This window comes from Gossypium hirsutum, chromosome D13, assembly GCF_007990345.1.
Source record: "Gossypium hirsutum isolate 1008001.06 chromosome D13, Gossypium_hirsutum_v2.1, whole genome shotgun sequence".
Taxonomy (NCBI): domain Eukaryota; kingdom Viridiplantae; phylum Streptophyta; class Magnoliopsida; order Malvales; family Malvaceae; genus Gossypium; species Gossypium hirsutum.
The window spans coordinates 6797302-6813987 of NC_053449.1; the positions used below are offsets into that span (position 1 = coordinate 6797302).

Consider the following 16686-nt stretch of genomic DNA (forward strand, 5'->3'; position numbering starts at 1 on the left):
TTGAAAGTTATCATTGATGAGTACTGAATTTTTATGATTAATAAACATGTAATTAAAGCTATAATTTTGTTATATGATGATTCTATTAAGTAATTTTGATAGAAATTGATTTTAGGGACCTAATTATGAAAAAGTTGGGAATTAGGGTTTGGTGTTGCGGTTTTGAATAGGAAAGGCTATTTAGTAGTCTAAAATAGTTGGAAAAGGTGTTAATTGAGAAAAATTAGATCAATTGAGGGGTTAATTGAGTAGGGACCAAATTGTAAAAATTGTAAAGTTTGGGGTAAAAGTGTAATTTCGAAAATTTAAGGGAATAAATTGTGAAATGAATTAGAATTGAATTATATGCTGATGAACGAATAAATTTGTATTTTAGATCGAGAACCCAAAGCAAGCCGAGGAAAAGAAAAAGTAGTTGATTAGTCCCTAAACTTTTACAAATTCTGCAAATTGACCTAGGTAAGTTCATATGGCTGAAATTTAATGATTAAATGTTAATTTCATGAATTATATAATGTATGATGAAATGTATATAGTGTTGAAATGAGAGTAAAATAAAAATGCGAAAATCGAATAAATGATCAAATTAAGCGAAACGCCGGATTTGAGTACTTCTGATCAAGAGATAAAGTGATAAGTGATAGCTTTAGCTACACTTATCTGATCAAGTGAAAAAGTGATAAGTGCTACACTTATCTGATCAAGAGACAAAGTGATAAGTGGTAGCTTTAGCTACACTTATCTGATCAAGTGAACAAGTGATAAGTGTTATACTTATCTGATCAAGTGAAAAAGTGATAAGTGCAATACTTATCTGATCAAGTGACAAAGTGATAAGTGGTAGCTTAGCTACACTTATTTGATCAGGGACAAATGATAAGTGATCATACGTAAGACCATAGTTATACTATGGCAAAGTGAAAGTGAAGTACTCAATTTTTCGTAACCGTTCCTTAATTTTGATCAAGGATGGTAAGTGGCAAATGGGCCCAAATGAATTATGGTAAAAGAATAAGTAGTAGTGAGTTTATACCAAGGAACTCACCAAAGATTGTGGTTGACAGGTAAACTTAGTAATGGTGTATATTGTATAAGTGTACAAATGTTTGGTAAGATTTATGTTTTATGCCTATGAACTTACTAAGCTTTTCTATAAGCTTACATGTGTGTGTTTATTGTTTCTGTAGATTAACGTATTTATACATTCGGAGGATCGGATCTACATCGAGAATCACACTATCCAGATATACTCCGGTAGACTTTGTTAAATGAATTTTTGGATTTTTATGGAATGTATAGGGAATTGAAGTAAAACGTAATAGAATGAATGACTAAGTATGCAAAGTAAAATTGAATGTGATGGTTGTGTTAGACATTGAAAAATACATGTGTTTAGTTTGAAATGGTTGATTGGTTGAACTTCATTAGTATTCAAGTGGAGTAGTTGAAATACTGAAGTTGGTTGTGATTTGAAATTTGCAGGGAAGGTTAGGTAATTATAAAGGGGTTATATGGAATTTTTTTTAAATTTCCAATAGAACAGTTTTTGAACAGCAGCATTGATGTAACTTTTAAAAATTACCAAAAATAATGGAAAAATAATTAGAATTTTAGTGAGATATGAAATTAAAGCTGAAAGAGTATACTTTCACATGAAAGCAATAGAGTAAGAAAAAGAGTTATATATTTTTATATATTTGAAATTTAGTGAGATAGGGTTAGAATGATTTTGAAGTTCCCTATTCTAACTTTAGAAATTCATTAAAAATTGTATAAAAGGAATTATGACTTATAATTTATATTTTTAAATTCCTTAATGAGTCTATTTTAATTAGAAATAAGTGGAAGCACCATATGAAGTCTTTATAATGATATAATTGAATTTTAGTGACAAGAGATCAGGATAGTCAATTAGTGAAACAAGGGAGAATTAAACTAATAAACTATACTAATTGGATAGACAAAAAATTATTAAAAATTTATGGTGAATAGATATATGAGCTTAGTTTCAGGGAAAATTTACGGATCTAAATTTCAAGTTTCGTTGCTTGAGTTATAATTATTTTAGTGACTATTGCGCAGGTGGATAGCTTTATTGTGAATGGTGAAATTAATTTTTAAAGTAAATTTTTATGCCCCGAACTTTTAATTTAAGTCAAGTAACACCTCATGCTCGAATCCGGAAACGGTCTCGACTAAGGGATGTTACATTTTATTGGTTTCAGAGCCTGGTTTACCCGGTTCTCCGAATGTGTGTGAAGTGTAAAGTGTTTAGAAATACATGCCATATAAATCTGTGATAGTGTGATGTGTATGATCCGATCTAATCTTTGTTATTTTTATAGATATTCTCTGATTATAAAGATGTCAGATATACCTGAATGTACTAAGCAAGAAGAAGTCAACAGTAGAATACAGAATTCTGAACAAAGAATAATCAGTGATGTTCCGATTTCCCAAATGCGAGAGCAAGAACTAAAGAATATGATTTATGGGATTATGAATCAGTGGTATACTGAAATGAGGCAAGAAAGAAATCAGGCTGAACCACCTCCTCCCCCTACTGCTCCATCGGTGGTACCCCGGTTGCTCCTCCACCTCCTACAATGACTGAATCTAGTAAGCGTTCTCCATTGGAAAGGCTTAGAAAACTTGGAGCTAAAGAATTTCGGGGAAGGACTGATGATGATCCCGTCAAAGCTGAATATTGGTTACAGAGTTTGATAAGAATTTTTAAAAAAATGGCTTGCTCACCAGATGATTATTTGAGATGTGTTGTGTCTCTGTTGAAAGAAGAAGCTTATAGTTGGTGGAAGACGATTGAGGCTGTGGTTCCGGCAGAGAAAATTTCTTGGGAATTTTTCCAAAATGAATTTAAGAAGAAATATGTGGGCAGACGGTATTTGGATAAAAAGAAAAGGGAATTTCTCGACCTACGGCAGGGAAATAAATTAGTGGCTGAATATGAAAGAGAATTTGTCTACCTCAGCAAATATGCCCGAGACATTGTACCTACTGAAGAAGAAATGTGTATCCGGTTTGAAGAAGGGTTAAATGATGAAATTCGAATGATGATTGGGGGTAATGAAATACGAGCGGGATCGGAAAAGTAAAGAGCCATTCAAAAGAGGTGCTTCTAAGTCATTTTCAGATTTTCCAGTGAAGAAATCTAGAGAAGAAATTAGTCGAACTACATCAGTGTTGGGGAGATCGGGCAGAGATAGACCAAGACAATCTGATTTCAGGGTATTCGATAGACCTGCAGCAAGTGTAAGCAGTGTTCAGAATGCTTCCCGGTCTAAGTGTCAATATTGTGGAAGATATCATTTCGGAGAATGCAGGACTAAGATGGGGGCTTGTTATAAATGTGGGGCCACTGATCATCTTATTCAAGATTGTCCCCGGCTGCAAAAAGATGAAGTGGAACAGAAGGAGATACAGAAAACCATTCCCCAAAGAAGTAGACGTTCGGGCCAGAACAGTGCTATAGGGATTACCCGTTCGGGTACGAGGGAATCAATTAGCCGATCAGAGAATAGAGCACCAGTACGTACCTACGCCATTCGAGCAAGGGAAGAAGCTACGGCTCCTGATGTAATTGCTGGTACTTTCTATCTTTATGATGTTATTTTTTATGCATTGATAGACCTTGGGTCTACTCATTCATATATTTGCACTATGTTAGCATCTGAAAAGAAATTATCTGTTAAGTCCACTGAATTTGATATACAAGTCACAAATCCATTAGGTCAAAGTGTGATGGTTAATTTGATATGTCGTAATTGTCCACTGAAAGTGAAAGGCTATGAATTCCCCGCTGATTTGATGTTGTTACCCTTTTGGGAATTTGACATTATTCTGGGAATGGACTGGTTAATGAAACATAATGCGGTACTGAATTGTCGTGATAAGCAAATCAGTTTGAAATGTCAAACAGGAGATGTAATCTCATTTGGGTCAGAAAATATGGGTGATATAGTCAGAATTATTTTTTGCTCTCTCTGCCCAGAGATTATTACGCAAAGGCAACGAAGCATTCTTAGCCTATATCCTTGATACTCGGGGTTCTGATTTAAAGCCCGAACAAGTGCCAGTGGTGAATGAATTTCCTGACGTGTTCCCTGAAGAGTTACCAGGTCTACCACCTGATAGAGAAGTTGAATTTGTAATTGATGTGATCCCCGGAACAACTCCTATATCAATGACACCGTACAGAATGGCTCCAGTCGAGTTAAAAGAGTTGAAGGCGCAGTTGCAGGAGTTATTAGATAAAGGGTTCATCAGACCGAGTATGTCACCCTGGGGTGCACCTGTCTTGTTTGTGAAAAAGAAGGACGGTTCTTTAAGACTGTGTATATATTACAGGCAGTTGAATAAGGTAACAGTAAAGAATAAATATCCTTTGCCTCGTATTGATGATTTGTTTGATCAGTTGAAAGGTGCTGCAAAATTTTCCAAGATAGATCTTCGATCCAGGTATTATCAGTTGAAAGTTAAAGAGTGTGATGTGCCGAAAACTGCCTTCCGAACTTGATATGGTCATTATGAATTTTTGGAGATGCCATTTGGTTTAACCAATGCCCCTGCTGCTTTCATGGATTTGATGAATAGAATTTTTCAGTCATATTTGGATAGATTTGTAGTTGTGTTCATTGATGATATATTGATTTATTCAAAGACAGAGTCCGAACATGCACAACATCTAAGGATTGTACTACAGACTTTGCGGGAGAAACAGTTGTATGTGAAATTCAGCAATGTGAATTTTGGCTCCATGAAGTTGCATTTTTGGGTCATATTGTATCAGCTGATGGAATAAGAGTCGATCCATGTAAGGTAGCGGCGGTGGTAAATTGGAAAGTTCCGAAGAATGTTACTGAAGTGTGGAGTTTTCTAGGATTGGCAGGTTATTATCGTTGATTTGTCAAAGATTTCTCAATGATTACCTTACCGTTGACTCGATTACTACAAAAGAATGTTGAATGTATATGGTCAGATGAATGTCAGCGGAGTTTCGATCAGTTGAAAAAGATGCTGACAGAGGCTCCAGTATTGACTCAACCAGAATCGGGTGTACCGTTTGTAGTCTATAATGATGCGTCTCTAAATGGGTTGGGTTGTGTACTTATGCAGTCAGGCAAAGTGGTGGCATATGATTCTCGGCAACTGAAACTGCACGAGAAGAATTATCCTACACATGATTTGGAATTGACAGCGGTCGTGTTTGCTTTGAAGATATGAAGACACTACTTATATGGTGAGAAATGTTACGTGTATACTGATCATAAAAGCTTGAAGTATTTAATGACTCAGAAAGAGTTAAATTTGAGACAGATATGATGGTTAGAGTTGTTGAAAGATTATGATCTTGTCATTGACTATCACCCAGGGAAAGCAAATGTCGTAGCAGATGCACTTAGTCAAAAATCATCATTATTTGCACTACGAGCATTGAATGCTCATTTATCTATTAATGAGGATGGTTCTGTACTAGCAGAATTAAAGGCTAAACCCGTGTTCTTTCAACAGATTCGGGAGTTACAGGATGATGACCCAAAATTGATGATAAAACGACAGATGGTTCAAGATAAGTTAAGCTCAGAATACTCTATTGATGAAAATGGTATGTTATATTATCGTAATAGAATATGTGTTCCGAATAATTTAGACTTGAAAAATGATATTTTAGCAGAGGCTCACAATAGTATGTGTTCTATTCACCCGGGTAGTACAAAAATGTATTGTGATTTGAAGAAAATGTATTGGTGGCCTGGAATGAAACGGGAAATCTGTGAGTATGTAGCAAGATGTTTGATTTGTCAACTGGTGAAAGCTGAGCATCAAGTGCCGACAGGGTTGTTACAGCCCATTATGATTCCAGAGTGGAAATGGGAACATGTCACGATGGATTTTGTATCTGGATTACCAGTAACTCCGAAGAAGAAAGATTTGATATGGGTGATTGTTGATCGGTTAACTAAGTCAGTACATTTTATTCCAGTCAGCGCAGATTATCAGCTAGAAAAGTTACCGGAGTTATATGTGTCTGAGATAGTAAGGTTGCATGGAGTGCCGATATCTATTATTTCAGATCGAGATCCGAGATTTACCTCGAGATTTTGGAGTAAATTACAGGATGCTTTGGGCACCAAATTAAATTTCAGCACAGCTTTTCATCCCTAGATAGACGGGCAGTCAGAGCGAGTGATTCAGATTTTAGAAGATATGTTAAGGTATTGTATACTTGAGTTGGGCGGTAGCTGGCAAAGGTATTTACCTTTAGCCGAATTTGCTTATAAGAATAGTTATCAAACTAGTATTAAAATGGCACCGTTTGAAGCTCTGTATGGAAGAAAGTGTAGAACTCCATTATATTGGTCTGAATTAAGTGAACAGAAACTAGTGGGAGTGGACTTGATTCGGGAAACTGAAGAAAAAGTCCGTATTATTCGAGATTGTTTAAAAGCTGCCTCCGATCGGCAAAAATCATATGCAGATTTGAAGAGAAGGGATATAGAGTTTAATGTGGGTGATCGTGTATTCTTAAAAGTGTCACCGTGGAAGAAAGTTTTGCGGTTCGGCAGAAAGGGAAAACTCAGCCCACGATTTATCGGGCCGTATGAAATCATTGAAAGAATCGGTCCAGTAGCTTATAGATTGGCTTTGCCCCTGGAGCTTGAAAAGATTCATGACGTGTTTTATGTGTCTATGTTGAGACGGTATAGATCAGATCCATCACATGTAATTCCTCATACAGAAATAGAACTCCAACCCGACATGACTTATTCAGAGGAACCGGTGAAAATTTTAGCTCGGGAGTTAAAGAGTTAAGGAATAAATGTGTACCACTAGTTAAAGTGTTATGGAATCGACATGGGTCTGAGGAGGCAACCTGGGAAACAGAGGAATTGATGAGATCTCAGTATCTGAATTTATTTACAGGTATGAAATTTCGGGGACGAAATTTCCTAAAAGGGGGGAAGAGTTGTAATGGCCTGAATTTTCAGTGGTGTCGAAATGGTGATTCAAGATCACTAAGTCTGACAAATGAGTAGAAAATATTATTAATTTAGTAAGAATAAGTAAATGTGAAGTTAGGAAAATTTTTTGAAATAGTGAATAATGTACTAGGAATAAATATTAAAATAATTAAAATAAAAAATGAGGTATCGAGACCTCGAAGATTTTAAACCGAGCCATAAGTATTTTTAGAAATGTTTTTAGACTGTCATTGAGTTGGTATTAAAGTTTCGTTAGAAAATTTTAACGTTCGGATAGTTAATTAACTAAAAAGGACTAAATTAAAAATAGTGTAAAATTTGTTAAATTGTGATTAAATCGCTTAAGTGATTAAAAAGGAGGGATTTAAAAGGAAATTAGGCCCAAATTATATGGGCTGGACGGTTGGGCAAGAAAAATCTGGAAAAGTGATGTAATAAGGGTAAAATTGGAAATTTTGTAAAAGTTAACAAATAAAAAAATCTCAATTAAAAGAGTTTCTAGGTAATTATTAAGAGTCCCTCCAAGCTGGTTTTTCATATATTTGAATCAGGTAAGTTTAATTCTTGATTATTTCTTCTAATTTTTGTGGTTTTGATACTTTTACAATTAGGTCCAACTAATTGTTTCATTAGTTATTGATTTTATGGCTAATTTTGAAAGCTATCATTGATGAGTACTGAATTTTTATGATTAATAAACATGGAATTAAAGCTTTAATTTTGTTATATGATGATTCTATTAAGTAATTTTGATAGAAATTGATTTTAGGGACCTAATTGTGAAAAAGTTGGGAATTAGTGTTTTGTGTTGCGGTTTTAAATAGGAAAGGCAATGTAGTAGTCTAAAATAGTTGGAAAAGGTGATAATTAATAAAAATTAGATCAATTGAGGGGTTAATTGAGTAAGGACCAAATTGTAAAAATTGTAAAGTTTGGGGTAAAAGTGTAATTTTGAAAATTTAAGGGAATAAATTGTGAAATGAATTAGAATAGAATTATATGCTGATGAACGAATAAATTTGTATTTTAGATCGAGAACCCAAAGCAAGCCGAGGAAAAGAAAAAGTAGTTGATTAGTCCCTAAACTTTTACAAATTCTGCAAATCGACCTAGGTAAGTTCATACGGCTGAAATTTAATGATTAAATGTTAATTTCATGAATTATATAATGTATGATGAAATGTATATAGTGTTGAAATGAGAGTAAAATAAAAATGCGAAAATCGAATAAATGATCAAATTAAGCGAAACGCCGGATTTGAGTACTTCTGATCAAGAGATAAAGTGATAAGTGGTAGCTTTAGCTATACTTATCTGATCAAGTGAAAAAGTGATAAGTGCTACACTTATCTGATCAAGAGACAAAGTGATAAGTGGTAGCTTTAGCTACACTTATCTGATCAAGTGAAAAAGTGATAAGTGTTATACTTATCTGATCAAGTGAAAAAGTGATAAGTGCTATACTTATCTGATCAAGTGACAAAGTGATAAGTGGTAGCTTAGCTACAATTATCTGATCAGGGACAAATGATAAGTGATCATACGTAAGACCATAGTTATACTATGGCAAAGTGAAAGTGAAGTACTCAATTTTCCGTAATCGTTCCTTAATTTTGATCAAGGATGGTAAGTGACAAATGGGCCCAAATGAATTATGGTAAAAGAATAAGTAGTAGTGAGTTTATACCAAGGAACTCACCAAAGATTGTGGTTGACAGGTAAACTTAGTAATGGTGTATATTGTATAAGTGTACAAATGTTTGGTAAGATTTATGTTTTATGCCTATGAACTTACTAAGCTTTTCTATAAGCTTACATGTGTGTGTTTATTGTTTTTGTATATTAACGTATTTATACATTCGGAGGATCGGATCTACATCGAGAATCACACTATCCAGATATACTTCGGTAGATTTTGTTAAATGAATTTTTGGATTTATATGGCATGTATAGGGAATTGAAGTAAAAAGTAATAGAATGAATGACTAAGTATGCAAAGTAAAATTGAATGTGATGGTTGTGTTAGACATTGAAAAATACATGTTTTTAGTTTGAAATGGTTGATTGGTTGAACTTCATTAGTATTCAAGTGAAGTAGTTGAAATACTGAAGTTGGTTGTGATTTGAAATTTACAGGGAAGGTTAGGTAATTATAAAGGGGTTATATGAAAAATTTTTTAAATTTCCAATAGAACAGTTTTTGAACAGCAGCATTGATGTAACTTTGAAAAATCACCGAAATAGTGGAAATAGAATTAGAAGTTCATTGAGATATTAAATTAAATCTGAAAGAGTCTACTTTCACATGAAAGAAATAGAGTAAGCAAAAGAGTTATATATTTTTAGATATTTGAAATTTAGTGAGACAGGGTTAGAATGATTTTGAAGTTCCCTGTTCTGACTTTAGAAATTCATTAAAAATTGTACAAAAGGAATTATGAGTTATAATTTATATGTTTAAATTCCTTAATGAGTCTATTTTAAGTAGAAATATGTGGAAGCACCATATGAAGTCTTTAAAATGAGATAATTTAATTTTAGTGACAAGATGTCAGGATAGTCAATTAGTGAAACATGGGAGACTTCAACTAATAAAATGTACTAATTGGTTAAACCAAAAATTCTTAAAAATTTATGGTGAATAGATATATGACTTTAGTTTTAGGGAAAATTTACGGATCTAAATTTTTAGTTTTGTTGCTTGAGTTATAATTATTTTAGTGACTGCTGCACAGGTGGACAGCTTTATTGTGAATGGTGAAATTAATTTTTAAACTAAATTTTTATGCACCGAACTTTTAAGTTAAGTCGAGTAACGCCTCATGCTCGACTCCGGCAATGGTCTCAGGTAAGGGGTGTTACAACCTATTTTTTCTCTCACTTATTTTGTATTCCAACAATGTTTGCTTTCTTTGATTAATCCATTCTTTTCAGATTTTGTTCCTGATAAATCTCAGTTTTGTCCATCATTACGATCTTTTTCAAGCATTTTGCATTGAAATAACGATTAATGGACTAATAATACTTTCATAAAAAGAGTTCTGCATATTACTCTGGAAGCTTCTAAATAGTATGAGGACCTGAAACAAGACTATTATTTAGAAATAACCAGACCTAAGGGTTGGAAACATTTGAGAAAAAATAGTCTAAATTATGGCTATTTCTTCAGGTTTTCTGTCAAAAATACTGGTTGAACAACAAGGCAGGGTAATGTATCAATGATAGAACCTCGATAAACAATGAGCAATATTAACCTAAGCATTCAAAGAGGATTATTCTCGAAAAATGACAATCTGTATGCATGCAAATATCATTCATACTCACATAGTTAGGAGCAATTGATTCATTCCGATCATGACATCCTAATCACTAGGCATGAATAGGTCCATGAAATGGATTCTACATGTCATGTTCCCTAGAGAATAGATTAGTGAAACCATAGATCTTATATCCAAAAAGTTACAGTGGGATGGATTGAATTCATTATGACGAATCTTATCTTCCTGAAGTTGTAGTGGAGCAGATTAAAGCCACCAGCCTTATCTCCCTAAAGTTGCAGCGTAGCACACAGAAGACAGTGAATCTTATTTCCCTAACGTTGCAGTGAAATAGATTAAACCTACAAATTATGGCAGATCTTATCTTTCTGAAGTTACAGTGGAGAAGATTGAGGCCACCAACCTTATCTCCCTGAAGTGCAACGGAGCAGACTGAAGAAAGTGAATCTAATTTCCCTGGCGTTCCAGTAGAATAGATTAAAGCTACAAATTATGGCTGATCTTATCTTCTTGAAGTTGCAATGGAGCAGATTAAAGCCACAAGCCTTATCTCCCTGAAGTTGCAACGGAACAAATTGAAGACAGCGAATCTTATTTCCTTGGCCTTGCAGTGGAACAGATGAAAACTACAAATTATGGTGGATCTTATCTTTCTGAAGTTGCAGTGGCACAGATTAAAGCCACCAGCCTTATCTCTCTAAAGTTGTAGCGGAGCAGACTGAAGATAACAAATCTTATTTCACTGGCGTTGTAGTGGAACAGATTAAAGCTAGAAATTATGGTGGATCTTATCTTCCTGAAGTTGCAGTGGAGTAGATTGAAGCCACTAGCCTTATCTCCTTGAAGTTGCAGCGAAGCAGATTGAAGACAGAAAATCTTATTTTCCTGGCGTTGTAGTGGAACAGATTAAAGCTAAAAATTATGGCTGATCTTATCTTCCTGAAGTTGTAGTGGAGTAGATTGAAGCCACCAGCCTTATCTCCCTAAAGTTGCAGCGGAGTAGACTGAAGACAGCGAATCTTATTTCCCTGGCGTTGCATTGTAACAGATTAAAGCTACAAATTATGGCGGATTTTATCTTTCTGAATTTGCAGTGAAGCAGATTGAAGCCACCAGCCTTATCTTCCTGAAGTTGCAGCGGAACATACTAAAGACAACGAATCTTATTTCCCTGGTGTTTCAGTGGAACAGATGAAAACTACAAATTATGGCAAATCTTATCTTCTTAAAGTTACAGTGGAGCAGATTGAAGCCACTAGCCTTATCTCCCTAAAGTTGCAGCGGAGCAAACTTAAGACAGCGAATCTTATTTCCCTAGCGTCCCAGTGGAACATGTTAAAGCTTCAAATTATGGCGGATCTTATCTTTCTGAAGTTGTAGTGGAGCAGATTGATGCCACCAATCCTATCTTCCTAACCCCTGAAGATGCAGTGGGATGGAATAAGACTCCTTCAAGAGAAGAAACACCAAAAAGTGAAGACTCGGTAAGACTGGGCAAAATTGGCCCTTTTAAAGTCTTTGCTCCATTCTCGTTACATGACAATAAGCAAAGAGGGGTAGCTGTAATAGCCCAATTTTACCCGGGCCTAGTACCAAAACCAAAAAAAAAACCAAGAATAAAAATTGAGTCCAAAATATAAAGAGTGCATTTACAATAAATAAACCCAAATTACTTAAAAACCACTACCCAAACTTTACAAGCCCAAACAACCCATAACCTAAACTAGCAACAGAAACCCTAATACAGCCGCCGTTCCTAGCCTCAACCCTTAGTCCTGCTCCTGGCCGCCGCACGCTTGCCACCTCTAAGCGCGTCGCACGCGTCTGACACCTGCAGAGAGAAATCAATGCAAAACAGTTGAAGAAACAACTAGGAAAAAATATAGAAATTAAAAGTTGTAACTTGGCTATAAAAGCCGAAATGTCCTCTTTGTATTTTTTTTAAAAACGCACACCAGAGTAATCAAAAAAAAGAGAAAAATCAAAGAAAAGTTAAAAATAAAAAGAAAAAAGGTTTTGAAACAAATTAGATTAAAAAAAAGTGTCCTTTTTTACTCTTCTATATTTTTTCTTTTTCTCTATTTTTGTTATCTTTTTTCCTTATTTGTGTTTCAAAAGAAAAAAAATAAAATAAAAAAGGGAGAGACCGAATCTTACCTTTCTGGGTGTTTACGCCGTCTTGGAGGGGGGTCGAGGTTGTCGTCTCCGATGAAAGACAACATTTTTGGAATCGAGAGTCAAAAAGGCCAAAAATGGCCAATCTTTTTATCGGTGCTCTGGTGACTGGAGCTAGGCCGGAGTTCGGCCGTCCAAAAGGGGGTTGAGAGAATTTTTTAGGGTGTTTTAGTTTTTTTCTGTGTGAAACGAGGAAGATGAAATTTTTTTAAAAATTTTTTGACTTTTATAAGCCCATGAAACGACAACGTTTAGGGCTAGCCTCCATAGCCCCAAAACGGCGTCGTTTTGAGCCTTAACCCGTGCGACCCGAACCGCTCTAGGGGGATCTTCGTGTTTTCGTTCAATGGGATATTTACGCCCTTGACCGTTCCGCATTCTTGTTCTTTTTAATTTAGTCCTTTTGCTTATTCATTTATTTTATAAATTTAACCCCAAAATTTGCGGCGCATTTCAATCGAGTCCTTGCTCCACTGACGCTTTGGAAAATGGACACGTGCCCGAATTTGGGGTTTTTACCCATTTGGTCCTCGGCCTTTTTGTGTTTTTTTATTTTAGTCCTCATTTGTTTATTTTGTCATAATTTTTAATTTTTAATTTCTTTTTTATTATGATTTAGTCCTTAATTTTTTTTATTTCAACCTTTTTGCAAACTTGTTTATTTATTTATTTTAAAATCTTTTACTATATTACTTATTTTAAACTTTTTTATTATTACTTATTTTAAGCTTTTTTTCATATATTATTATTTTAAACTATTTTATACTTTATTCATTTTAAATTGTTTTATATGGTATTCATTTCAAATTGTTTTATTGTGTATTATATTAAACTATTATATATATTATTTATTTTAAATTACTTTATATATTTTTTGAACTGTTTTATATTTTATTTATGATAAGTTTTTTCATATGGTTTATTTTCAACCATTTTGTATATTATTTATTTTAAATTTATTTTATATATTATTCATTTTAAACTTTTTTTATTATTTTCTTTAAATTGCTTCATTTATCATTTATTTTAAACCTTTTTAGATTATTTACTTTAAATTGTTTTTTACATATTGATATTAAAGTGACATGTGTTGTGTGATTATTGCCATTATGTGTATTATAATTCATTTACTCGTATTTTCAAGTTATTGTGATTCATTAGTGTAATATTTTATTCGTAAATTATTATACCATGTTGTATATTATCATTCCATCACATTTCATTAAAATCATTTCAAAGGTCGCATTTAAATTTTTTTTCCTTTGTTCACAATGGCCATTTTATTATATTTCAACTAAATAGCATGCATCGTTTAGGTTTTGTAATCGCTATTATTCAAAAAAGAAAAAAAAGAAAATTTCAAAAATAAGGCAATGTTTCATTTTTGGAAATTCGAGAAGTCGTACCCTAACTTACGGGGTTTCAATTTTCTCGTTAAATCTAAACAACCGAACATCCTTCTAAATTTAAAATACCTAAGTTTTGAATAAAAATTTCTAAAGGTAAGCTTGTTCTCGAGGGTTCAAAATGTCGTGTCCTAACTTATAGGATGTGACATTTATATTCTCGAGACCAAAGGGTCTTTGCCATTCGTTTCAATTTATTCAAACATTTTTCTTAAAAATTAACATTAATAAAGAGGGATCATATTTTAAATCCTTTTCGAGTTTTCAATTTTCGACACTAAGACATTAATTAATCAATTAGGTACCAATTTTGGAGGTTACGAGAGTGCTAATCCTTCCTCGTACATAATTGACTCCTGAAGTCGTTTTTGTGAATTTCGTAGACCAAAATTATTGTTTTAATAAATTAAACTGTTACGAAGTGACCCGATCACACCTCATAAAATGATTGGTAGCAACTCCCTTTTTCTTTTTCTTTAAAATAAAAAGTCGATACCGTTTTCAAAAAAAAATGGTTTCAATAGGATTTTTCTTAATTATATTTTGAATGTGAAAGTATATTCTATTTTTAAAAAACTTTACATTCCGATGTAGCATTTTTAATTAGTAAGGTTTCAATTAAGTTTTTGGCATAATAGTAAATAATTAAAAGTTTTATATTTTTAATATTATTCATGCACAGTACGGTGTACTATGTTTTGGCAGGTGTGACTAGAATTGATCGGAATGAGTTGGTGCAATTGGTACGGACCGAAATTTTCACCAGTGTAGAAAAAGGGTGTTGGGTGTTTCGCAATGTTAATGAAACCAAACCAAATAGACCAAGAATCGATGAACCCGAGAACTAGAGTAAACTGCAGTTAAACTGCAAATCATCAGCCGATTAAGTCGTATTTTCACAACATAAACAAATAAGCACCATTTCTCTTATTACTTTTTCTACTAAAATAAGTTTTTTTTCTCCTAAAAAACTTAAGATGGACTTATAACATTCAATCAAAGGAAAAAAAAAGACAAATTAGGAAAGATAAAAGATGGGGAGATGAAATATGGGGAGAGGGTTTTAAAATTCAAAGCCTTAAAATAGATGAGTTTGGGGTTATTAATATTATTTTATATTGTTAAATAGTAAATTAATTGTATCAGTGGTTAAACCTATGGGATCGAGAATTAATGATCTGATTGATTTGATTATCGATCTAATTTTAAAAACACTAATATTTCGGTATAAAATTGAAACAGTGCACACAAATTAGTATAATCGAACTGTACGAAACCGACCACCCTAATTTAATACATAATTTGACATGCATATAAAATATTATCTTGGAAATATATTGAAAGAGGAAAGTAATCGTATGTAAATGGATAACTTATAAGAGATAATGAAGCAGGAATCATTATATCAGCAGTAGCATCTTCTCGATGTATGGCTACTCACTAACTGGACTGCATTTATCGTTTGATTATTTTCTTAATTAGCCAAACTCATGTTAACAATGGTATAACAGTAATTAATTACGTCATGGATAGAACATCAATATATAAATACCCATATATAATAAGCAACAATATATCAAAGTACAAGAAATAATTGGAATTGGAGAACTCTCATTTATACAAAGAAATATAAGTGGGCAAAATCAATACTTATAATAAAGACATAAAGGTGACTAAAATCCTTATTAAATTAGATCCAGTATGTAGCAGATAAAAAACATGAGGTATTTCAAGGAGTAGAACGAGAATGTGGTGGAAAAAATAAAGGAATAGAAGGAACTGCAGTTGGGATTGTGGGGACTGAGGGAATGCTTGGCAGAGGGGGTAGTCTTCTTGCCAATGTGGTAGGAAGTGGAGGAAGCGCCCCAGGGTTTGGGAGATTAGAGACAGATGGCAATGGTGGAAAAGAGAAAGAAATAGAGGGAATTGCAATTGGGATTGTGGGGACTGAGGGAATGCTTGGTAGAGGGGGCAGTCCTCTTGGCAATGTGGTAGGAAGTGGAGGAAGTGCCCCAGGCAATGGGAATGATGGTCGGGATGGCGTTCGGAGATTAGGGGAGGATGGCAAACTTTGCGTTTGAGGCTAATACAAAAGATGACAAGCTACTACTCCAACATCAATGCTTGCAAATGACAAAGCCATCAAGAATGCTAAAGCAAAGCAATTGAAAGAGGCCATTTTTGTTTAGAGATTTCAAAACAAATGAAGCAGAAGAAACAAAGTTCTTTGTCCTATCGTTTGTACGTAAGCATGTAGTCATTTGTCCCTTTAAAAGGTCTCAAAACTTTCTTTGCAGCTCTCGAGTGGTCAATACCTAGATTACTCTGATGTCTTCCTGTTGAGACTATAGAGTAGAATATTTGAAAAAATGGCTTGATTTTCCATTGATTAAGAAAGAATATATATATACACAAATTGGGAAACATATATAGGAACTATCATAGAATTAGGGGATTACAACTAGAATTAGGGAATTACAACTAATTATAATATGTAGAATATCTTTGGGAATTAATTCTCTAATATGCCCCCTTAAGATCTAGCTCTGAAGGAGACACCAATCTTAACCCTTAATACTTGGGAGCATTTTCGTTGAATCGGTTTGGTAAGAGCATCAACAAGTTGATCTGTTGAGGAAACATGAGTAACATGAATAGTGTCTGATTGAACTTGATCTTGAATAAAGGGATGGGCAGTTGCAACATGTTTCATTCGTGAATGAAAGACTGGATTAAAGAAGAAGTAGCTGGCACCAACATTGCCATAATAAATAAGAAGCTGTGTAGGAAGATTGACTCCAAGCTCTATGAGAAGAGAATAAATCC

General features: G+C 33.8%; 1 protein-coding gene across 1 annotated transcript; it reads left to right on the plus strand.

Moving 5' to 3' along the window:
• Positions 1–12531: 12531 nt before the first annotated feature.
• Positions 12532–15941, plus strand: LOC107919398 (alanine and glycine-rich protein-like). The gene is made up of 2 exons (XM_016848871.1): positions 12532–12558; positions 15555–15941. The coding sequence occupies exons 1-2, from the start codon at positions 12532–12534 to the stop codon at positions 15939–15941; spliced, it is 414 nt and encodes a 137-aa protein (XP_016704360.1).
• The last annotated feature ends 745 nt before the right edge of the window (positions 15942–16686 follow it).

Coding starts and splice junctions, on each gene's coding strand:
- LOC107919398 (XM_016848871.1), top strand. CDS start 12,532: ATGGCCAATCTTTTTATCGGTGCTCTG. Junction 12,559..15,554: donor ATCTTTTTATCGGTGCTCTG/GTGACTGGAGCT, acceptor TTATTAAATTAG/ATCCAGTATGTAGCAGATAA.